Here is a 25,281-nt window from a genome sequence, read left to right on the forward strand (position 1 = left end):
AATATCACATCCAGTTTGGACAACAAGCTATATTCAGCTATGAACCATAGACACAAACAGGAAGGGAAAGGTGACGTCAGAATGTATGACCTCATGGAGGCCCCTTGACTGAGAACAGAACCCCATAAGCTTGGCCTAGCACTTTAGTGGCTACAAGGGACATTAGGCCTTAACCAAATATTTCCTCTGCCCCCCTCCCCATGAAGCATAGAGGCATTAACTGCCACACACACACTCTAATCTGTGCAAAAATAATGTGAGTGAGACAGTCTCCACGGAGACCATGTATTTCGGGTGGCAGCCTGCCCAGTCCTCCTGCAATGCCTTTGATGGCTCTCCCCATTGAACTGTCACATTAAACAGCCAATGATTTACCAGGGGAGGGGAGGGAGCTGAATATGGCAGGGAGGTAGGGGTGAGGGCATTGGCAGGTCCTTGCAACAAGCCTGAGCAAGCTTTCGCAAGATGAAGGGTATTAAACAGCTTCTACAGCCTATCTCTTGACCACGGATGTAGCAGGACTCAACTTCTATCAAGCCCACTGGCCTCTGTGTGAGGCTTCGTTGCTTCCAGGTAAGATAGGCCAGACTCAAACATCACTGTGGTCCATCTCTATAAATCACACCTTTTGCTGACTGAGCAAAATATTTTGCTGATGTTTTCAATGATTTTCTCGCATGCTCTGGAACTCGTGTGTGCTGTGCACACAAGATCACTTAATGGGAATTAATTACCTGTAATCACATTTTAGTCATCCTTTTTGCTTAATCAGTATCAGGTGAGGTTAAGCATGTGCCTATTTTCCACCTAATGGGTATTTGAAAATGGAGGAGGGAGATTTATACTGTTCTGTTTAGTTAATCTGACCTAAAATGCAAAGAGTTACCAGATGGTTGTGAGAATACTTCCATTATTTTCAGCTGAAAGACCCAGGGCTTTTTTTCAACCAGAAGGTGCCCAAATTCAGTTCCAGCACCTGTCAGGTGGGTGCCATTATAGGAGAACAAGGGAGGTGTTCATGGTGCATTCCGGCACCTCTTTTTCTAGAAAAATATCATTGGCTATGGGAAATCATTCCTTTCTTGTTTTTCTGTGGTTTTCGAATAAAGGATATGGAAGTCAGTTGAAAAAGTAATAGATCTGTGCTGTTATCATGTAAACGTTTCCTTAAAAGATAGGATGCTGTTTCTAATCAAATTAGCCATATTTTACTTAATTTCTTAACCTGCTCTATCTCCAAGAGCTTAAGGCGCCTACAGTCCTACAAAAATGTTATTATAAATATTCTATGCCAAATAAATCATAGGATTAAATAATAATAAAAATTAAAACTGGGTTTTTAAAAATAGCAAAGAAAGGAAAGGAAATCAAGTATTAATTTATCCCTACATAGATGTGATCTCTAGTATGCACCCTCACTCACTTTCAGGCAGTTTGTAGTAGGTATTGCTTCCAATCCCAACAGAAAAGAAGTGAAGAAGCCTCTGAAATAATTTTGCAGCTGTTCTTTCCACTCTTCCTTCTTGGTTTTAATGTCCCTGGCAATGACCCATTTATTCCACTTCCTTTGATGTTTTTTTTCCTTAAGACTCTTGCCTCATAGAATCTGGAGTTACAGACTTATTGGAAAATCTCAGTTTTCATGTGTAATTTTTAAAAGTAACAAAACTACTTCTTAGCCTTTTGAGCTAAAGGTCTGTCTATTTCCTGCAACGATTGACTAATTCCTTAGAACTCGGCTTGCACCAGTATTCTAAAAAACAGCTAGTTTGGTGGTGCAAGTTTCAACCAGAGAAGCAATGGGCAGGACCCGCTTTCAACCCCTGCTTCCTAAAACCACTCTCTCCCCTCCCCAACACCTTTTTCCTTGATGGACAGATCCAGCCTCTGAGCCTGGATGTGGTAGACCAGGGAAGGAGGCAGGTCCTCTATTCCAAGCGCCATCACTTGTTTTCATCGATATGTTCTTTCTTAACATATTTATCTGCTGCCCTTTTGCCCAATAATGTGCCCCCCTCCCAGGGCAGTAAACCAAACAAATCAAGGCCTAAATCTCAATAAAGACATGCAAACTTAAAAACAAACCTAAAATAGCAGCAAAAAGCATCCAAAAATAACAGCATAAAGTCATGCAATGACATTCTCAGATACACTGGCCACATAGACATTTGTACGTTACTGGTTTTGCCTGGTGTTTGAAGGAGGGAGTCAACATTTTCTTTTTGAGGAATGCTCCTGTAAATAAGGCAGGGACGTGGGTGGCACTGTGGGTTAAACCACAGAGCCTATGGCGTGCCGATCAGAAGGTCGGCGGCTCGAATCCCCGGGATGGGGTGAGCTCCCGTTGCTCTGTCCCAGCTCCTGCCAACCTAGCAGTTCGAAAGCACGCCAAAGTGCAAGTAGATAAATAGGTACCGCTCCGGCGGGAAGGTAAACGGCGTTTCCGTGCGCTGCTCTGGTTTGCCTGAAGCGGCTTAGTCATGCTGGCCACATGACCTGGAAGCTGTACGCCGGCTCCCTTGGCCAATAAAGCGAGATGAGCGCCGCAACCCCAGAGTCGGTCACGACTGGACCTAATGGTCAGGGGTCCCTTTACCTTTTACCTGTAAATAAACTTTTGTCCAGATGAACAAAGAAATGGGTTGCTGGGAGTACAGTGGCCCTAGTGAGCAGTATCAATGTAATTTAGTTTTTCTTTCCCTTGTGTCCCAGGAGTTGATTACCACTTAGGCATGGCAGAGCGGCCTCAGGTACTGTCCCAGGAAACTCTAAACCAGATGATATCCTCAGAGGGCAAGGACTCTGGCCATCCAATGGCAGGGCCACTCTCTCTCCCCCTGCACTCCCAGTCAACAGATATGGCACCCAAGCCACTACTTCGCTTGCAGAGTATCGAAGAAGGGAAAGCCCCCTTTCCACCATCCCGGAGAAGCTCCATCATGAGCATCCTCAATGCCCCCTTTCCCAGCAGGAGGAACTCGCTGGCTGCTGGGGGAAGGCGGCTCTCCATTGGACCCTGGATGCATTGCGGCCGAGTGAGTTTCTCTGGGTTACCACTCTTTGAGCCCATGCGGGAGACGCACTATGAAAATAGCTACAAGACGAAGCCAGATGAAGGCTGCAAATTTAATGCCTCCCAAGTGCAGCAAGTTCTTGAATCTGTCCTAGCCACCTACCTAGGGGATGCCAAGTATAACCCTGCAAACGGTGGGCAGGTGGCCAAGAACCTGTCAGACCTCATCCGGAACAGAATCAAAGAGCTGATCCCACCTCGCTACAAGCTGGTGTGTAACGTCTTTCTGGGCCAAAAGGCCAACCAAGGTCTGCGCATTGCTAGTCAATCCCTCTGGGATGTGGAGAATGACAGTTTTGCATCTGCAACTTTCACTAACTCATCACTCTTTGTTGTGGCCACAGTTCATGGACTCTATTTTGAATGAGTTTGCTTTGCTGATCCTAAAGTTCCCTCTCCCTTACCTGCTGTGACAAGCTAGCAATAAAATAAATGCATAACGTGACTTGGGTAGTTATTACCCATATTTAATTTAAGTTGATATGAAATAGTGGAAGAATTTAATATCCGTAGTATTATTTGTCAGATAAAAATGTATTACAGTACAGTTGTATCTTGGAAGTCGAATGGAATCTGTTCCGGAAGTCCGTTCGACTTCCAAAATGTTCAAAAACCAAATTGCGGCTTCTGATTGGCTGCAGGAAGCTCCTGCAGCCATTCAGAAGCTGCGGAAGTCCCACTGGACATTCGGGTTCCACAAGAATGTTCGCAAACTGGAACAATCATTTCCAGGTTTGTGGTGTTCAGGAGCCAAAATGTCTGAGTTCCAGGGCATTCAACAACCAAGGTATGACTGTAATATGAAATAGAAGGGTTCTGATGGCTCAGGAGCTATTAGTTTCTTTTTAGCTTAACTTTAGGCTGCTTATTTACCTACACATAGACTGTACAATATAAAGAGAGTAATATATTCTAGCATCAAACTAATTCCCAAAGACATGAAAGAACCATGAGTGCAGTGAAAATAGCTACCAGCGCAGTTTTGCAAACACTCAAAGGAGTTTACAGAGCATTAGATTCTACAGCAGTTCTCAGGCTTCTGCTTGTGCAAGATGTTGTGTAACCACTTGTGCAAGCAGAAGAACATTGGGGATCTTTTCCACAAGTAGAAAGGTATCTTTCTTCATGCACAAGTTTAAAGAGCCTCTGTCTCTCCCTATGACCAAATACAGTTGCTTATGGAAAACATGCATCTACTGCTGATTCAGTACATTTCAGCATCAACTTCATGAGAAAAGCAAGTACAGAAAAGGCATGAAATATTCATAAATACCAATGTATTTCCATCTACTGTATAGTGTGGAGATGACTCAAAGTTAGGACACTGGCTTCAACTGTAACAATCCTGGATCTGGGTGCCTGTATTTGCCATGAATTCTCTGCAAGGTGCTGTAAGAAGTTACAGGCTTACCGTAATTTAAACCCATTGCTAGAAGATACTGTTTTTCATGTGGGTGTGCTTTGAACAGTTTGTATCTGTGCAATTATCTGATTGTGCCAGAAAAATAATTCCATCTATCAACCCACTTGCCAGTACAGTGTCTCTCAGATGAATAAGAAGAATCTCCATGAGACTTTTTTCCCTTTTGGTAGGTATGAGGGTGTGGAGAGGAGATGGAATAGACTAACTCCATGACCTCAGTAGGCTCTAACATCTTAAGCCATCTTAATAAGCTTTTCACATAAACTATGCTGCAGCCAACTTTCAGAAAAAGTCTCAGTGCTGATTAAGAATGTCAACTTTCTTCACCCTGATAAACATTTGACAAATCAACACACAGCAAACAAAGGCTACAATCCCATGCACACTTAATGGTGAATACATGTACATATGACCAAGCATTAAATTTAACAAGCCAATTACCACATGTAGGAAGAAGTGTTGGGCTAGGAGCTGGGAGACCAGGGTTCAAATTCCCACTCAGTTATGAAGCTCACTGGATGACTTTGGGCCAGTCACCACGTCTCAGCTTAACTTACCTCACAGGGGTTTTGTGAGGGTAAAATGTGGAGGGGAGGACCATAAATACTGCTTTGAGCTTCTTGGAGGAAAGGTGGGGTAGAAATCAATGGGCTCATCTTATGGAGTCTGCCATTGTTCAGTTGTTCATGGTAATTCAGTTAAATACATGCACATTTTGGCTGTTGCCAGTCTGAGAATGACCTAGGAGAACCCCCTCAGTCCAGTTCAAAAACAGCCAGCTCGCAACCTTACACAGAGCACTCCTGCCCTAAAATAACTCCTTTCCATTTTTTACAACAGCTGCCCCATTTCTGCAGACAATGGATATGCTTCAGTAAGCCTCTGATGGCAACAGCACCAAGGGATGTCAGGGCACCAAACAAAGCAGGTGGCTTTGTCTAACGCACACTGTTGCACATGACCTCAACCCAGAGGAAATTCCTTTGCGCACTCATCAAAAATAGTAGTAAAATAAGAGGCAAGAGGTAACAAGGTGACAACAAAAGCAGTCAGCGAAAGGTTGGAAACATACGCCAAGTACCTCCAATAATTCCTAAAGGGGGTTCATTTTGGACAGGTCACTAGAGAAATCCTGCACCTACTATACTGTGATTAGGTGCTGCAAATTGTACTCGTTGACTATCAAAGAACAGCAAAAATCACAAGCAACAAGGACACTTTATGTTTGTAGACAGATTTTTTAAAAGAACAACCTACAAACACGACATCTCAGCTCAGCATTTCATTAGCTTAGTCTATGCAATGTCTAAATCAGTTCTCACAAGTAGGAACATCTCAGCCACTTTCAAACAGCTGCAAGAGATTTCCGTACTGGACATAACTTCATGCTTGAACCAGCCTCCAGCCATGTTGCCTGTGTACAGGAAAGTCCCCAGTGTTCATGCTCTGCCTAGACCAAAATAGCCTTTGCTTCTGTTACTCATGTGCTTTGGTAACCACCCATTTGGATAACCGCCATGCATTGTACGCAGGATGCCTTTGAAAATGTTCCAGAAACTTCAATTGGTCCCGAATAAGCCTGCAAGATTAGATGTTTTGATCATGTTACACCAGTGCTCTCTCATCAGCACTGACTTCCAGTCCATTTCCACTTCCAATTTCCCACCCTGATCTGGCCACAGTGATCCATGCGACGGTCACCTCCAGGCTTGACTACTGTAATTCACTCTACGCAGGGCTGCCTTGAAACTGTTCTACAAACACCAGCGGGTGCAGAATGCTGCAGTGAGGCTCCTCATGGGGTCCCTGCCATGGGATCATATTCACCCAGTGCTTTACCTGTTGCACTGGCTCCCGGTGGAGTATAGGGTCAGGTTCAAGGTGCTGGTTTTGACCTTTAAAGCCCTTTGTGGCTTAGGGCCCTCATATTTACAGGACCGCCTCTCCTAGTATGCCCCGCAGAGGACCTTAAGGTCCATGAATAACCATAGTTTAGAGGTCCCGGGCCCTAAGGAAGTCAGACTATCCTCCACCAGGGCCAGGGCCTTTTCAGTGATGACTCTGACCTGGTGGAATGCTCTGTCCCATGAGACTAGGGCCCTTCAGGATTTAACCTCCTTCCGTCGGGCCTCTAAGACAGCTATTTCACCTGGCCTTTAATTTGAATTCAGCCTGACTTTTATTTCCCTTCTCTTCGCTCCCCCTCTCCCCTTTTATGAAGATTATGTGCTCCGAGACCCCACAGCTAATTCTCCCCTGGCCTCCTCGCTGGCCCAAGTAGGACTAATTCAGCCAGCTAGCCCTGGTGACTAATGCTTATTAGATGGATTTCCCCCAAACTGATTTCTGAACTTTGAATTTTATTGTTATTCATGTTTTTATACTGTATTTTATGCTGCTTCTACAATTAAGTGTTTTAAATTTGTTGTTAGCTGCCCTGAGCCGGGTTTTCTGAACCAGGAAGGGCGGGGTATAAATAAAAAAGTATTATTAATAATAATAATAATAATAATAATAATAATAATATAATTCCCAATTGTTTTTGATCTTTAAATCCCACTCAATGGCTTCCTCCCAGTCTTTGAGATGAAGTTCAGAGATCCCTTTCCAGGTGACCCCAAAAAGTGCAGTAGACAGTTATTGGGAAGAGGGGTTTTTTGGCAGTGGGATCCTGACTGTGCAATGCCCAGCAATGCACCTTCTTTGATTTCTCTAGCACCAGGTGAATTCCACCCCCCCCCCCAAACTAGGTCTATAAAAGAATCTTTTTTCTGCTGCTTGAGCGGAAGTTGTTTTTTATTATCTGCAGCTAATGTTGTATTGCTAGCTAGCATATGATGTATGTCTACTGTCTATGTAAGTGCACACCTGCCAAGTTTCCTCTGGGGACATGCTAATATATGAAGCAGCTTTCCATAGCACGAATATGTCATAGTAGTCTAGACCAAGGAAACATTGATACAGCTTTTTATTTGCCTCGCCGGCAGCCCCAATAAAACTCCTAACCACCAATGAGACACTTACAAAGTAACCATTGTTCTTTTGCTTTAAATAAAAATGAGTTTTATTGTAATCAAGACAGCTGGGTTTTTGGAGACATGGTGTGCAATGATTGACAAGACACAGGTGCAAAATAAATAGCTCATAAATACATAAATAAATCTTAGGATGTTCACACCATTTAGGCTCCATAGCTGGACAAATAGTCTTGTCAAGTTCAAAACATTAAACTGGCAGCTTCCAACAAAGCCGTTCAAGTCTGTACCATGGCAATTTACAGAATCCCTCTGCTGCATCTTGGAATGAAAACAGCTGAGAAAATGAGGCAAACAGGGTGTTTCACAGTCTCAGCACAAAAAAAAGAAAAAAATCCCATTTGCCTAATTAGTGTAACAGTTCCATTACCCAACATGTACCTTTGCAGCCTCGAGTGCTTAGCAGCAGCAGCACTAGGTATTTGAATTAACCCTGATTTCAGACTGAAGATTCAGCTATCCTACCTCTGTTCCTCCCAAATTAAAGAGTTGTAGCAGTTCTTCCCTACCAATTCCAGAAGGCAGCCAGCTGGCTCTTCAGCTAACTACAGTCCCCCAAGGATTGTGGTAGTCCTATCACAGCTAAAGCAGGGAAGCAGTTTGTCTGATCTTGTGCCTCTGCAGCATCCGTTTCTGCTGCCCTTCTTAGCAGAGCAGCCACACCCAATTCACAGATTTCTTGTTTGGTCCATGAGTCAGAACCAGCCAAGGATTAGGCAAGTAATGCAACTCTGAGCAAAAAACAAAACAAAAAACTGCATTCCACGGGAAGGCAGCGGTAGTGTTGCAAGAGCCTGAAATGGCTCACAACAGAAATCATTTGATTTAGCCTGAATACATGAACTGGACTCACAGCCCTTTAACCCTTCAGACTCTGAGATGCCAAGATCCAACAGCAGATTTGGCATTAGGCACTGGACAAAACTCAGAAAACTTTAAAAAAAAAAATTGCTATTACCCTCACTACTTGTTTCCCATGGAGTGTATGGATCACAGATTCTCCCCTCCCCATGAACAAGCCAATGTGCATAACCATCTGTGCAAAGGCCACACAGGAGTAAAGGCAGTTATCTCTACTCCTCCTCTCCAATGTGGACTGGAGCAGTCATGTCAAAGCAAGTGAAAAAAAAATCCCATTTCTTTAACAATAATAAAAAGTCATTAGGTGGCTAGCATCCCAGAAGTTGATGGATTCCGAAGAAGGGTTTGGCCCAATCTGAGTGCAGTTTGGGTTTTGAAGTTTTCCCTTGTAGAAAGGCATGTGAATAAGGAAGAATTCTGATGTCTCAAGCATTGCCTTCTCCTGCACCATTAACAACAAAGCTCTTGGAAGAACAGAAAGGGCCAAGGATACCAGGTGTCCACCCTGTAGCCTTATGCATCCACTCGCTGTTGAAGCAGCTTAAGGATGTATTTGAGCCTACGCTGGAGCTCTGGTGAACAGCCAAGTTCTGCAATGCTGCTGAGCTTGTAGGTGTAGGAATTCCTGTCACGGTTTATGTAGGTGAGGAGGCAGGTGTGGTCAGGTTTGCTGAAGATCACCTTGGTATGATCATTGTAGAAGTTCACCTAGAATAAAGGAGATGGAGCACAACAGACATTTAATACTTGTGCCTCTTTCTGTGTAGCACTCCCTACCCTCAACTCCCAACTCAATTGGGTTTAGCCATCAACCACGGCCTGCACCTAGGTATCTGCTAGCATAGCCTTAATATGGAGGGTAGTTTTATGCCCCCACCACAGACATCTCCATCTAAGTGGAAACAAAGGGCAAATTGCTGAAGGGATAGGAATCTAGATTTAGAAAAGGGCCTATGAAATCAGATATGTTTAGTATTTGTAGAGGTGCTTTAAAATGTGTTAGAATTCTTAATTTCAAGACACCAGCTGCTACTCAAAAATAGCAGAGTAGGCATAACAAACTGAATGTGCTCTACAAAGCAGATAGCCCAGCATCTACTTTCAGCTTAGCATCCACATTCTCAGAAGCACTCCACAGAAAGCTTCTTTTCCAAAGCAAAAGGCGACACTTCAGATTATACCCCACACAATAGTTATAGCAACTGAGCTGAAGTGTGGATATGAAATGCCAGCATGTGCCACCTCCATCAATAGGTAGGACATAGGGCCTACGTAACCTGCTAAAAAGACTTGGTGCCAATTATTACCTGAAAGGTTCCATTGCTAAAAAGCATCAATAAGGCCTGATTAGTCTTCACCCATTGTAGAAGCAACAGTGGAACCTGTCCAGTCTCATCTATGCTGGGTAAGTCTCCTCCCTGGGATTTTTTGGAGGGGGGGGGGAGTGGAGAGAAGGGAAGAAAAAAGAGATATTAGAGAATCATTGGCACCACATGACTGGCTTAGTCCTAGCAATTGTTTTTCTGTATAACTTTATCCCTGACACTACTGCCAAGCCAAAGGAGAAGGTAAGTATTGGCCAAATTCAAGGAACATGAATTAGCACATCCGTTTAATGGATCATCTCTGTTTGGGAAAGGAAGTCCTACTCGATCCATCAGTTGAGACTTAGAGTACATGAAGTAATCATAAAGATGTGAGCAGGCATGGCAAGGCAACTAGGAGTGCAGAATCTGGCAGTAAAGAGCCCACCAAATACATGTTTTGGTGTTTGGAGCCACGAACCAAAGTTTGGCCAATATGATGAAAGTTTCAGTGCTTTCAGGTGTATCCCACAAGACCTTCAAGGGAGGCTCTTCCTATGAACCTTGAGTATGGTCAAACATACTTGAGAGCAAGGGGGGATTGTTCTCTGCTAAAACGCAACTTGTGTTTTCTGCATCGAGCTGAGTCGTCAGCAAGCCAATGCAACTAACTCTGTACACACATACCAACTACGCCAAGCCAGGCAGCTGCTCACCTTCATTAGATGCTGTTCCATATATGAGGCAAAGTACTGCAGGACACCCATCTGCCCCTGCAGCTGCTCAGGGACAGCTGAAGCCGGGAAGGAGAAATGCTTGCTGTTTGTCAGGTTGTAATGCACTTTCCTGAAGGGAAAGAGAATGCAGTTAGCTGCAGTAGCCAGATTGTAGTCATAAAACTTTAGCTTCAGTTTATGAAAGTGGTCTATCTGCTATGCTCCAAACCCTTAAAGGTTGTCTGTTCCTTATTGAATCAGACCTTTTGCATCATCCCAAGACAAACCCCCATGTGGGTAAACACAGACTGTCCCCACCGCCATAAGATCATAAAGATAGGGCCTGATTCAACTAAGTGCATTCAACTAGCTGGAACCAGTGCAAGGGTGCCTGCTATTGCAAACTGGGCTTGCCCTCCTCTCCTCCTCCAGCTACTTGCGGGCGGGGGTTGGTAAAACCCCCAGAACACACAGGGAGAAGGGAGGTCTTTCTGCCTGGCAAGCAGAAATGCTCACACTAAAAGAATGCTTGCTTTAGCACAATGTTCAACTTCTCCCACAATCTAGTCCTCTAGCCTCGCTCCAAGCAGGGGAAGCCCCTTCTCTCATGCTTGTGGGTTACCCAAGCATTTGATCCATATAATATCTTGCAGTTCCCCTCACCACACCAGAAGGTGGCTAAGTAGGACCTGAACCCTAGTCAAGGTAGGCCATGACTACACTTCTACACTTCCCAACCTCAAAACCCTCCAGGAAGTCCGTTTCTTCCACTCACTTCCAGTTGGCAGAAAGGGCCATATGAGTTCCATCATTGAAGAGGACACCAATGCTGTGGTTGGAGAGCTGATAGCCGAAACCATACTTGTTGGAATAGTCCACCCACTTGCTCACCCAGACAAAGTGCTCATGGCAGGCCAGGGAAGCAGGATTCCTCTCAGCTGGACAGGGAAGAAAGGTACTCATTAAATAAAGCTAATAGGTTCAAACCTATTTCAAAAGTGGTACTGAAATGAGGTTGAAAGAGAAGAGGTCATGCTTGGGATAGGAACAGAATCAGTCTCAACTTTCCTACCCCCAGATGTTGCAAACTAATCATTGGATTACCATTTATCTAGATAAATAGGTAGATGGACACACACCCCACCCCTTAGTTTCTGCATTCCATCAGGATGCTACCTAAAAGGAGGTGGCCCTTATTCTGGATGACGACAAATATCAGGTAACCGAGACCCAGGGAGCCTGATGTTAAAAGCCTCTTTAGCAGGTTAGAGGAACTAGGGCTGCACCTCTCCTGCTTCTCCCCCCTAATATCAACATCCAAGACAACAGTTCTTCCCTTTGTCTCTAACCATCCCAGGGATTGTGATACTCCCTGAAGCTTAAGTTACCTGGTGGCATGACAGATAGACAGTTCTTCAGAAGACCAATGGCTGATTCAATGACAGATGATGCTGTGACACAGTCTTCAAATACTAGTGGGTGGGGGAAAGAGGGGAAGAAGATAGTTAAGTTTTTACAAAATCAGCTTACATGGGCCAAGCTCAAGAGATTTTCTGCTCCCAAAGCTCAAAATTCAAACGGGAGTGGGAAGAGAAAGGCTGAAGAACCTGTTGACCCCTTGCCCCCCTGTTGCTCGATTACAACTCTCATCATCTCCAACCACTGGCTATGCAGTCCAGGGCTGAAGGAAATTGGGGCCCAACAACCTCTGCAGGGCCACAGTTTTGCATCCTTAAATTAAGCCACTTCTAACATTAAGACCTACAGGACCCAGCCAAAAGACCATCGAACCCAGAATAGAATTCATTATCTAACCATGAGCAGAAATGAATTTTTTTCAGAAACAATGGAGGATGTGACAGCAATGGCCCTCCCCAATTGTCTCCAGTATCCAGAGTTACCCCGCCTCTAAGAATGGATTTGTTGTTCAGTTTCGATGACTGATAGGCATTGTGAGACTGAACCTGCCAGTCTGCTCAAGACTTAAACTGCTTGTTGGCCCTACTGTCCACGAAGAAGTGCTTCTCTGCTTTGCTCTTGAAGGGCCCTCTACCACCCTGGGACTAGTCCTGACAGACAGCAGATTTCATCTGACCAAAATACACTGTTAAGGAGGAACTGCTAACTGAGACATTGCCACTTCTCACCTTCACAGCTGCTGCTAGCCATCGTCCCACGAATGGACCTGGAGATGGATTTCTGTGAGCCTTCCTCTGCTACCGTATCTACTGGGCTAGAGCCAGGACTCTGACCATTCAAAGGAGTGACCTAAGGAGACAGTAAGTCTGATCAGCACATAGCAGGGTTAACTTCCTTGTTTCTCTTTCCTTCCTCTGAAAGCCACAACTGAACAGCCAAGTTCCTGCAGTTAGTTTACCTCATTCCCTTCGACAGTTTTGTGGCTCAGTTGCCTACAGATGGAGGTCTTCACAAGGCCTGTTACCAGCTTGGAGATATCATCTCTCTCTTCTGAAGGAGCCTTCTTAACTAAAGTAAGAAGAATACAAGTTAATAAGATCCTAACACAAAGTCAACAGGTCAGGGCTGCAGATATTGCTTAAAGTAGACTCTGTCAAGTACATACATTAGGGGTTAGGGACTGACATGGGAGTTCTAGGGGTTGCTCTGGCTTGGCCACTTGGTGTTAATTTACGGATCCAAGTGGCAAGCCTCCTTTCCCCATATTCTTCTATTCCATGCATCAGGTGGTGAAGGGCTGCAGTGTCTGGAGTTTATTGCCAATCCTAGTATCTCCCAGTTTCCCAATCCTGCAGATGAGACATCAAGGAAAAACTAGTGGCTACTTCCAGGCAGGACCAACATGTTGCTATTAGCCTCATGCCTTGCTTATGTGCTTCCCAAAGGCATATTGTTGGCCTTGGCATGAACCAAACACTGACCTAGGTGGGCCTTTGGCTCTTATTAAGCAGAAGTGTGAGCATAAGTTTTCACAGGGGCTACAGTCAGTTCCCAGAACAAGAGGTCAACGTGCAACTTACCTTTTGACTTTCTTTTCCCAAAGAGGGTCTTTGTGACCTTTACAAACAGGCTCCTGGCAGGGTTGGGAGGGTTCAGTTCTGGCACCATCACACAGCTGCTGGGTGGGAGCTTATCAGGCGTGTATCCCTTGAAAGTTGAGGAAACTAATTAGCAAAGCTGAGCTATGCATCAGAACAGACTGTACACAATATACTGGACCAATGCCAGCTTCTTCAAGGCCCTATTGCCAATCGACAGGATTTGGCCACATTCACAAGTTTTGCAAGTCCTCTAAATCACATGCACCCTTGGAAAGGGTATAATAACCAGGCAGCATAGAGCAAAGATATCTGAGGATTGTTAAGCGATAATTAGAAGCAGGATGTAATTATCTAAATTGCAATCCAGGCAGGATCCCAGGAGCTAACACCCATATTAATAGAACACTGCCATTCCAATAATGGAGGTGGCCCAGTCACAGACTCCATATGAATAGGAAGAAGTTATCACCCCAAGAAAGAGATATTGTCACTTCTCACCTTACAGCATGTTGTGTAGCCTAGCTTACTACCTTGGCAGTGACATCGCTAGAACACACACACACACACACACACACACACACACACACACACAAGACTGCTGCTCACTTTGGTGAAGAACTCATGGTCCAAGATCTCCTCCAGCGTGAAGCGGTCCTGGGGGTTGCGTTTCAAGATGCCAACAAGCAGGTTCTTGGCTGGTAGGGAAAGGAAGGCTGGGAGCGTGTACGTGACATGCTTGATGCACTTGTAGGTCTCCTTGAGGTCAGAAGTCTCAAAAGGGGGGGTCCCACATAGCAACGTGTACCTGAGGGGTGGGGAGAAGAAAGGTGGCAAGTGGTGAATTCACTCAGTGCTGAGGAGACTCCAGAATAGTTCTGGCCTTGCAGCCTGCCCTTGGCAGCCTCCATGAGCACATGACTCAGCAACAACTCTGGAGGAAGTCTGACAGGCGGCAACACCCAATTAAGTGCTCCCTGTAATGAAGCTCATAAGACACTGCTGTCGCTTCAGGTGCTTGCAGACCGGAGGCACATCCGGAGAGCAAGTGACAGTCCTTCCATGTGATCAGAGCTAGCAAGCCAAGCCTTTCTAGAAGAGGTTCTGTGCCTAGCTGAAAACTGGGAAAAGGAGAGAAGGAGGGATCTCCCCTTTGCAGTCACCAGGTTCAAGGCTACTCTTCCCTCACCCCCCAGCACTCAAGATAAAAATTTCCATTTACTGCGCTGTGAAAACTTAACAGGAAGCTGTGGCTAACCAGGGCAAAGACAACTGAAGGCACAAACTCTTTTTTAAGACGACACTCCGGAAAGCAGCCGAACAGCACCTGAGCCAAATAGCCAGCTGTGAACCACAGGCCAGCCACTTTTTCCATTTGTTCTAATGAAATTGTCAATAAGATTGTGGAAGATTAGCAGCAGCTTTGTGGCGTTTTGAGTTTCATCAAATAAACAGATTTGTCCTTAAAACAGACCTTCTTATATATGGCCCAGAAATACATTTAAGCAATCAGTTTGGGCAAAGCTTTATGGGTCTAGTTGCAGTCAGGCTATGCTAGCAACATGTGCTCAGCATACAAGCATCTTTTATCTAATACTCAGACCAATACTTCCATTGCTCAGGGGACCCAACAGGTAGCCTGAATTCCACACTACTATCATAGCCAAGAGCACTTAAAATAAATTGGCAAAGCCCTCAGCTTTATCAACCTCTGAAAAGCTTCAAGCGCTACTTTCCCTCTTAAGATGCCCTCGGTAAGTGTTTGTGAGCTTCATCTAGTGCAGAACATGGTGCACTACGCTGTCAAGCTGACACAAGCGCTTCAGCATTTGTAGGAAGCAATAGGGAGGCAATAAGCACTTAGCAAGAAGCCCTACAAAGCTGTTTGCAATTTGATCCAAATATACTTGGAGCAAACTGATTCCTCCTTCTACCAATCTCCAATAACCCCAACTTCAATTACCACCTGTCTGTTTGAGCCCCAGATAGAGGGATATGCAGTGGTGCTCTGTGGCTAACTAACAATTTCCCCGACAAAGCCATCAACATTTTTTGAGAAGAGGAATCCTTTGTTTGAAGCAAGGTGTCAACAGCTAGAATTTAGGCTGCTCGGCTGCATGCAGACTCTACGCTTCGTGCATTTAATTTCATCGCAGCTTCTCTTTAGGGTTCCTGCATTTGCCGCCCACTCCAAGCTCTTGCTTGTAGCCTATTATTTTTTAGTACCTAATCTTCAACAAGGTTTATGTTGTGCTAGGCAGCCTTTCTCAACCTGCGGGTCCCCAGATGTTGTTGGACTACAACTCCCATCACCCCTAGCTAGCAAGGCCAGAGATTAGGGGTGATGGGAATTGTAGTCCAACAACATCTGGGGACCCGCAGGTTGAGAACCACTGTGCTAGAACATGCTGGCCAAAGAATCCTGCTTCCTCCCATTTAGCTATACAAAAAGAGCTAAAAAGCCAAGAAGTTGCAGCACTGAAACAGGCCTGCAAGAAGCCTTCAGAGGGGGAAAAACGTGCTTTGGACTTACATGACACAGCCCAAAGACCACACATCTGACTCCGGCCCATGCCCTTGTCGCAGGAGCACTTCGGGGGCAAGGTAATTGGGGGTACCACAGATAGTCCTGGAAGCAAACACACATAGGATCATTAGTTGGGCTACAGCAGGGATTCCTTGCCATGTCGGCAGTACAAAAAGGGAAGTTCTGGCATAGGAAATGCTGCTGCCAGAAGAGTAAAGGGGAAAGAATAGAGTGCAGGCCTTGCATGCAGAACTCTGTCTCAGGCTCAATCCCTTGGCTATCATGGACAAGTGGTCTGGCTCAGGGCAGCTTCGTTTGTGACATCTTAAGATCTTCTACCATAGACCATGCCAAGCCACGCCAACCTCACTGAAGTTTCTACAGAAATACCACTTTCACAACATCCTCTCAGATTCATTTCCTACTGCAAAGATTTAAGCTGAGTAAACATGTACCTGGGGAAAGTTACAACATGCGATTCAATTAACCACAGAACTCTTATTTTAAAAAGGTCTCTTTTCCCCCTTTTTTAAAGAGTTCTACTGTTAGACGTTGGGAGTCCTCTTTTGCAATAGTACAGGCTGGATTATAGTTTCTTAACTCGAAGCAAACAGTGAACAAGGTTTATTTTACTACAATAGGATCACAGCTGATCAAGCGGGTAACAAAAACCCTGATCTGACAAGATCATTCTGCCAGTTTTCAAGGCTGCAGCTGAGGCTCTGATGGCGCATCTCACTGTAGCTCCTTTTCCAGCCCCCTGGTGCCCCTGCAACATGTGAATGAACCAACCAATACCATACTACTTTGCTGCGTGAGCCTCCCAGTAGCCTCAGTCACATCTTTCTGACTAGAATCGCAATAGTACTGACTCAGCTGTCCCTTGCACCCACTCACTGCTACCCTGTTGTGTTAAGAACCCTTCCCCATCCAGAACTCCTTTCTACGCTGTATGCTTGCCCATCGCAGTTACAGCAGCAACCAACACTTTGCATGAGGCAGAAATCCAATATAAGGTTGGGCATTGTTTCTCTCTGCTGTGCAAACATGAGGCTTCTGCCTTAGACAGAACTGCACACACAGTAACTGCTTTGTTCCTTTCACCACCAAGTTCCAGGCTGAAGCAAAGGAGTATTTCAAGTCCAGTGTCCCCTGTTGTGCTCCAATTCCCCCTTCCCCAAACGCACACAGCTGCAAAGGGGTGTGTGTGGTGGGATAAACAGGCCAAGGAGACACTGTAAGAGAACCTCTTTACTCTGGAGTAAGCTAGGGCAGCATTCGACAAAGAAAGAGCATACGAAAGTGATCCATCAAGCCACCTACTTTTTTCGCTGGTCTGCGGGCTCCAGTCTGGCAGCCAAACCAAAGTCTCCAACTTTCAGTTCCATGTTTTCATTGATGAAAAAGTTACCTGCAACAGAAAATAACAGGGCTCTAAATGTCAAACATTGTGCAACTGTCTCAGCAGTTCCTCCTCTAGATACCTAGAAGACAAAGCTGTGCTTATTCCCCACAGAACAGCATTTCCTGAATAGGCTTTAGTATCTAGAAAACCAGTTTTTGTATTTTTAAAATGCAAGTTTCTAAGATACAAGGAGATTAGATGCTGACTTCTGAAGGTTACTTCAACCTCAACAATACAAATTCGCTCCCAAATGAACAAGAGAGCTGCTATGCTGCACATACCCAGTTTCAGATCCCGGTGCAGGATGCCCTTAAGGTGGAGGTATTTCAAGGCAGAGATGATCTGTTTGAGGTAATATCGGACCTCTGCCTCCAGAAGGGTGTGCCGGGATTTCCAGATATGTGCCAAAGACTGCAAGAGAAAAGGTTTGGTTACAGAGATGCTCTTGCAGACTATTATTAGTCTAAGAATGACTAGTTGTCCTGGTGTATTGCAGGCAAGAACCAGGGCGGTGTAGTTGTCTAAGCCAACCTCCTCTCAGGTTCAAAACAGTGGTTTGGGCAAGTATTCCAAACTCTCACACACTTGTCTTCCACTATCAGATTTTCCTCCTTCTCCCATCCTAAACCTCTGAATCCAGCTAGGGATGCGTCTTCGTGTTTTATGGCTTCTCTCAAAATAAATCTCTTTTCAGGGTCTAATCACAAAGATTCCAAGATTTGCTACAATGTGCCCTTTATACTGAGTCCAGGGGGATTTACTAAACCTCTCCCAACAGTTATTCCAAAATGGATGTGAAGACTGCAGATTTACTCATGCAAGGCTTACAAGCAAGCCGAATGAAGATAAACGAACTCTATTAAACATTAAGAAATGCAACTGAAGTGCTCCAAGAAAAGCCTCTAGATAGCAATAACCAGTTCTGTTTTAGCAAAATGAAGTTCCTGTGTGAAATCCTGGATCCGATCCCAATTCCTTCTATACAAGCACTATTCCAACAAGTAATCCTTGCAGGGCAGTTTTATATCAAGTTTGATCTATCCCAGAGCAGCCAAAGCCATTAAGATGCCAGTGGCTGACTTACTGTGTTTACAGGGGTTTGAACTGCAAACAGAACAAGCAGCTAAAACAGCATGACTGTTATGCATGGCAGCTGCAGCTTCCATGCCAAGGGCACCTGTATGACAGATTCTTATGCAAGCATTTGTGGCGCTGTATCATGCAAAGCAGGAGTATCAAATGGCAAACAGCAAATGTGCCAATTCAGTATCGGTAAGGAAACCTGCCTGTGAACATTCCTACATTCCCAAGGATGCTGAAAGAGGTCTGCCTGACCTACATGGTCCCCAGCACTCCTGGGAAATGTCTGACAGCAGCACTAATTGCCACTATTACTGGTCCTACTGCTTTGACACAATAAGAGGCATTCTAATCCAGCAACTCCCTGTGCTGCAGTAATATATCCCATCTTTTCCTACCATGTCTAATCATAACAGAAAACCATACTTTCATCCATTGTAACCATAGGAAGTATCCAGTGGATGATATATCTCGTATAGGCAGAGACCTGTTGTTCAGTGCAAACCATTCTACAGGTTCTATTTCTGCTGCCCTTTGTTCACAGTGCAATAAAACATTGAGTCCAATAGAAATAAAGTATGCTTGATGGGGAGGTACAGGTTCTCTGAAGAGAAAGAAAAGTTGGGACTCACTTTCCTGCTGCAGTGCTCAAGGAAGATATAGATGTTCTCCGTATCCTCAAAATGATGCGAGAACTTCACGATGTGTTTGTGGTGCAGGTCTCTGTGCAGCTCAATTTCATTGATGATCTGGAAGAAGCATAATCAGAAAGAGTTGGTAGCTAGGACATGGCCAACACCCCAGCTATCCTCATTCTGCTCAGGACTAGGGAGCTGCATACCTTCTCCCGCTGGTGTGGCTTGGCCACTCTGCTGTGAGGAATGACCTTCACTGCATAGGTCTTGTTGCTCGAGAGGTCTGTTACTTCATAGCACCTTGCAAATCCACCCTGCAAATCAATAAGGCAGCAATTAGGAGGGTGGGCTAAAGATAACTCCTTTCTTGTCCTTGATAGATTAGAAACTCATGGGAAGCATCTCAGGTCTCCTTTCCCCCTGGCACCTGTACCATCAATTTGACTTCTAAAATAAAAATAGGGGAACCGCGGTCTTCAGCCAAAGTGCTAGGACTATATTTGCCACCAAAACTAAGTCAACATAAAACACTAGTTGAGGATAGATTTTAAGGCTCTTCTTTTAAGGTATCACAAGTTACTGGAAGAACTGCCTGCTTTCATTCATGCGTAATGGGTATCAGAAGAGGAGTCCTTAGTTCAGAAGGTTGGTTGTACAGCATATGCTGTATATACAGAAAATCTCTAGTTAAAAGGCTCATAAGTAGTAGTGGAAAGACCATTTTTTGCTAGAGACCCCAGAGGTCTGATGCTTGTCAATGGTTGGACTGAGGTTCATGTGCCTGCTTTCAACATACTCAGCAATTCTCTCAGATCTTCGCCTAAAACTAGAACTAGACATCAAGACCACAAAAAGCAAGGAAACAGGATTAGGACGGGATCCAATTCAGATCTAAGTAGGATGAGATCACAGAAAATGCAATTGCCGCATGACTAACAGCATTCTAACCTGATGTGTGAGAAACATCTAACATATGCCTGAGATCACTGCTTTAGCACCTCAGGCAAAGTATACCAAAACAGGAGCCCAGCCAGATGGCAAGAGCTAATGTGAACTCACCCTTCAAGTCCTTTAAGGATGGACTACTTCAAAACATGGTCATAGCCACTTAAGCACAGTAATATCTCAACCATGGTGGTAAGAACAGACTCAATAATCAATTCAAATATTTCACGGGCTTCCAAGTTTTGTTTAAACGAGAGGGATCCAGCATCATAATTTCAAGTTTGGGAAACATGCTCAAGACATTTCTTTCATTCCATTCCATTCCCACAGTGACATTGCAATATACTGAAATTATAACCTAGGCCAAGTATATGGCTCAATAAAATGAAAGTTCCATTCCAAGTCAGGAGGGACAAGTTTGAGGAACTTGAACAGAGGAAGTCCAGCATTTGTGTCCTGCCCCTTTGGATATTCAAAATTTATGGGCAAGTTTGTGTAACTTGAAAACCAACTTATGTTCATAATGGTAAACAAAATATTCTCCTAATTCAAACATTTGAACATGTTATGTAGTGAAAACATTCCATTTTAAGAAACAGTTCCACTTCTGACTATGGTTTAGCACATTCTCCAGGCATACATTTTATTTCATGTTACAGCTCTCACTATCCTAGGGTTTGTGTCTATTCCTTTGGGTTTCCCCACACCCACTGTCATGCTTTTTTTAACAGAATATGATTTAGTTCTTCTCACAAGACAACCAGCACTGAAGGAGGACTAGAGACAGGTTTTTCCAGCTGTAAAGAAAGTATATCTTTGCTGCAGCCTACACCTTACCTAAAATAAGCCTCACACCTATACAACATCCTGAACAAAGAGAAACCAGTTTCTCATAAAATCCTAGCTTGGGCATCAGCACAGAAACAGCTCTGGCTGGTATTGCCAGAAAGGATCTTTCAAAGAAGCAGTAAGAACAGGGGTTGGGGGGAGAGAGAGAATTATACACACTGCCAAATTCGACATTAGCTCTACCGCGTTTGGAAGTGCCAAGACACCCCCATACACAATGAGCAGATTTTCCATATGACACATCACATTGTTTGATGTAGGGCAAAAGGAACCAACCGACGCACCCCTCCTTCAAAGCACGATCTTCGAAACAATGCCAGCTTTGCTCACCAAGAGGAGAGATTTCCAGTGGAAATGCTGCTGCTTTCCCCCACCCCCTACTCTGAAACCTGATTACACAGATTGCTCAATGAGCAAGGTGGTTTTGAGCCAGGGGGAAAAAAATGAATCAGAAGAGTTCTAAGGCAAAATATATATATATATGCGCAGTCTGGGAAACCAGTGTTTGCAATGCATATAACCAGTGCAGTCATGCAACATCTCATCAACTATTACCACAGTGTTGTATTTGTTTTACTGTTTCAAAATGTTCTGTCATCTTTTTTCCTTTCTAACTGTCAACAAAAATTGCATCCTTTTGCAGACTTTGTTACTAAATCGGCTGCTGAGCAAAATTTGCATTTGCCAGGGAATGATGCTATAGAATGGAACAAAGGATGAATGGAACCCTGAAGGCCCCTGCTCCTTTAAGGGAACAGCAAACAGAAGGCCCCTTCTCCAATCACTTAAGTCCCTGCCTAGAATCCATTTGAGCATCTTTAGCAGGGGTAGTCAACCTAAGGCCCGGGGGCCGGATGCGGCCCAATCACCTTCTCAATCCGGCCCGTGGACAGACCAGGAATCAGCGTGTTTTTACATGAGTAGAATGTGTCCTTTTATTTAAAATGCATCTCTGGGTTATTTGTGGGGCATAGGAATTCGTTCATTTCCCCCCAAAATATAGTCCAGCCCACCACATGGTCTGAGGGATGGTGGACCGGCCCACGGCTGAAAAAGGTTGCTGATCCCTGATCTTTAGCAAGCTCACATGGCTTCGCAACAGTAAGCATCAGATATGTGCTTATTATTATTAGGATTTTATAAACAATAGTGTTATACAAGTATGTATACCAAGTTTCTCATGTCATTTGTATATCACAAAAATTGCATAATAAATGTGGAAAATATCTACAACGTATGTTTCAAGCAGAAACAGACACTCACCACCCTTCTGAAACCTCCATATTGCAGATTAGCAAGCCTCCAATAGCAATCTACTGCATGAGGTAAGCAAGCTACTTGACACTCCTGGATAAACATGAGAAACTGTTGGGATCCAATCCCCCAGTTGTCTGCTAAATTCTTTACATTTAGGCTCCACCGTTCTTCCAAGGAGGTCACAGTAGCATAATCTTAGCCCTGTACAGAACAGTTGGCAGAGACTATGACCAGCCTAAAGTAACTCAACAAACTTCATGCAAACAGAATTTTAAATATGGCCATCTACATGCCATCCCAGAACTCCAATCATGGTATCACACTAGCTCTCTGGAAGGTGTAAGGTATGGTGGTCAGCTTTCCCCAGCACCTATTTTGTTGAAGTAGGACTATAAATAATGCAGATTAAGTAATCTAAATCACCAACCATATCCCTTCCCCCCTCTCCCCCCCCCCCAATCCCTGTGGTCCATGTTGTACAAATAGTATAAGAATGCACTTGGGATCTGTTATGGCATCCCAGAACGTATTCACTGAATTAGACCAGTAGTTGCAGTTCAGCACCTGCAAGAGAACCCAAAACCTAAAGAAACCCACCAGAAAACGGCTTACTAGTCGCCAAAGGGCTAAGAACTACGATTTGAACATCCGGTCCCAGACGTGCTTGACTCAGTCAAATGGAATCATAGCTGCCCTGGAGAAGTCCTAAGAGATGGCCTATTGTAATTTTTTGGGGAAAACAGCAGCCATTTCCCGCCTCCTATTCGTTCTCCCTCCCTCTCTCGCACCCCCCCCAAACTAAGACCCACTTGGGTAGCGTAACCGTTTCTATCTAGTCGTCTTTAAAAGCTCCGGTCGCTTGTTGGGCCGATTCCTCATTTGGGGGACGGGGAAGAGCGCACTAAAATACGAAGTGGGGGAATGAATGACGAGTACTTAAATATTAAAGCCCCATCTGCACCCGAAGCCCCACACAAAACGAGATGGGGGGGAGAGGGGGAGAGAATCGTGCCTCGACATGCCTGCCTCGGATCAAGCGGGAAGGCTTGGCGGGGGAAGGAAACCCTCCACGCGAGCAAATAGAGGACGAGAAGAGGAAGGAAAGCGGATGAGGCGCTTTTGGGTCCCCTATCGCGACAAGTCTCCTCCGTCGTAACTCGCGGGTAGCTTTCCGCGGGGGGGGGGGGGGAGGTCGGAATTGGCCCTTAAATCCACGATCCCTCACTAGCGCGCGCCAGAACCCAGCCCTGGCCGCGCACGCTAGAAGCCGGCCGGCTCAGACTAGGAGGCAGCGGAGCTGGGAAGGGAGAAACTCCCTCGCCTTTCGGTTCCGCGTAGCCCACCGCTCTCCCGAGATACCGCAGGTACCTTTCCAAGCAGGCGGCCTTTGCTGTAGGATCTGCCGGAGACCGGGTCGGTGATGATCCGCGTCGGTTCGGCTGGCTTCGGCTGCTCTACCCGGTCGGATTTGGGCGAAGCGACCGCGGGAGGCGAAGGCTTGTATAAATCCGAGCCCACCCCAGGGTCGCCGAACGGGTGGGGCTGGAGGAAGCAAGCGGGCTCCATGGCTGACGGGGCCCACTTACTGCGAGCGGGCCGGCCCTCTCCCCGGTTCTCTCTCCCCGCACAAAAATCACGTGGAGCCCCGGCAGTTTCGCGCGCGCACGCTGCCTCTACCCGCGGCCAGGGAATCCCGCGGCTTTTATCAATGAGCGCGGCAGACGTCACCGGCTAGGGAACCCTCCCTCCAGCCAGGGGGCGGGGTTAGTTTTTTAAAGCCGCCGCTGCCCGCTGGGAGTTGCGTGATGACTTTCTTTTTCTGCAAGGCCAAGGGGAAATTCGGAAAAATGCATGAAAGGGAACGAGAGAGATAAAAATAGCTTTTCTTTGCTCACTGCCTTCCCCCCCGACCGAGGCCTTGGAGTATTAACAGTGGAGAGGCAGGCAGACCAATGAATCAAATCCAAAGTCGGCTTGAGCTCGGTTTTCCTAGGACAGTGAACTCTGCCTTGTTTCTTTCGAACCCATGAGCTAGTTTATGCTGTGGGGAAGATCCTCAGCAATTCCTCGTGTGTCTCAGTAGGGTTGTTTAGTAGGGCTCGGGAAGGGAAAGGGAGTGAGAGAGACCACTTGGGACATCATCCTATAGTTTATGTTGAGAGAACCATCTGGTTTTAAAACTAATTTTCAGCCTACTCCATCTTAACTGTGCTGGACTGGCTAGAGGAGTCTTCGTCAACCTGGTGCCCACCACTGAGCATCAGTCATGCTTGTTGGGTCTGGTGGGAGTTGTAGTACACCTGGATGACATTTTGGACTCCAACTTTCATCAGACCCACCCAGCATGGTCAAAGGTGATGGGTGGTAGTCCCACAGGTTCCTTGTTATGTTAGAATTTGCAGTCCTCCTTTATTTTAGAAGTTTGACCTGGTATAAGGCAATTCTCTATGTTCCAGGGCCACCCTGCCCATGAGGAGGTCTGAGACAGCCGCCTTGGATGGCAGAATCCCAAGGGGTGGCACCCTCACAGGTACTGTGCCCACCTCTGCCACCAATGCCAGAGAAGTGAGGAGAAGCAGCTTTGGTTTCCCGGTTCTGGTGAGATCTCACAGACCTCTCACAAGACCTCACCAGAACCCAGAAGCTGCAGTCATGTCACCCCAGTAATCAAAGGGGGGTGGGAGGGCAGCACTTTCCCATTTCACCTCAGGCGGTGATATATTCACAGCATGGAGAGCAGCATTATAATCTGCTAAAGTCTGCACATCAAGCAAGCATTAAAGGAAAAGCTGCACAGCTGAAAGTAACTCTTATTATGAACCTAAATTTGTGGGATTGTGACCTGACAGGATGCTTGATTCCCCATACCAGAAGTGGAGTGCCTGTGTACTCCCAAAATTATCCATCCTGTGAACTAGGATTGCATATTATGACTGTGGTGATTGTAGTAATTGAGAGACTTCTCTGTATAAGAAACACTGGGATGGGAGTTGGAAGATGATCCCTGGAGAATCTATGAGTGGGTGGAGCCTGACCAGCTTAAGGCGGAAAACTAGTTGTTTTAACTTCTATTTAATAAAAACTCTCTTGCTTCAAGTTATTGAATGCAAGCTTATTACAATTGCCAATGCAGCTTTAAAACAAAACTAAATTA

The 25,281-nt window shown here is 45.3% G+C and overlaps 2 protein-coding genes across 2 annotated transcripts; one reads left to right on the forward strand and one right to left on the reverse strand.

Moving 5' to 3' along the window:
- Window positions 1-320: 320 nt before the first annotated feature.
- DYNLT4 (dynein light chain Tctex-type 4) lies at window positions 321-3,477 on the forward strand. Its single transcript, XM_079980689.1, has 2 exons — window positions 321-573; window positions 2,713-3,477. Exon 2 carries the CDS (start codon window positions 2,733-2,735, stop codon window positions 3,438-3,440), a length of 708 nt encoding a protein of 235 aa, XP_079836815.1. The 5' UTR covers window positions 321-573; window positions 2,713-2,732; the 3' UTR covers window positions 3,441-3,477.
- A 4,988-nt stretch (window positions 3,478-8,465) lies between these two features.
- Window positions 8,466-23,796, reverse strand: PLK3 (polo like kinase 3). Its single transcript, XM_079982422.1, has 15 exons — window positions 23,496-23,796; window positions 19,283-19,390; window positions 19,074-19,190; window positions 17,643-17,772; window positions 17,280-17,367; window positions 15,963-16,058; window positions 14,039-14,237; window positions 13,412-13,538; window positions 12,790-12,899; window positions 12,560-12,680; window positions 11,801-11,884; window positions 11,188-11,350; window positions 10,413-10,542; window positions 9,700-9,810; window positions 8,466-9,100 (listed from the first exon to the last, which is right to left on the reverse strand). The coding sequence occupies exons 1-15, from the start codon at window positions 23,691-23,693 to the stop codon at window positions 8,906-8,908; spliced, it is 1,977 nt and encodes a 658-aa protein (XP_079838548.1). The 5' UTR covers window positions 23,694-23,796; the 3' UTR covers window positions 8,466-8,905.
- Window positions 23,797-25,281: the final 1,485 nt, after the last annotated feature.

Source organism: Podarcis cretensis (genome assembly GCF_951804945.1).
Source record: "Podarcis cretensis genome assembly, chromosome: 6".
Classification (NCBI taxonomy): domain Eukaryota; kingdom Metazoa; phylum Chordata; class Lepidosauria; order Squamata; family Lacertidae; genus Podarcis; species Podarcis cretensis.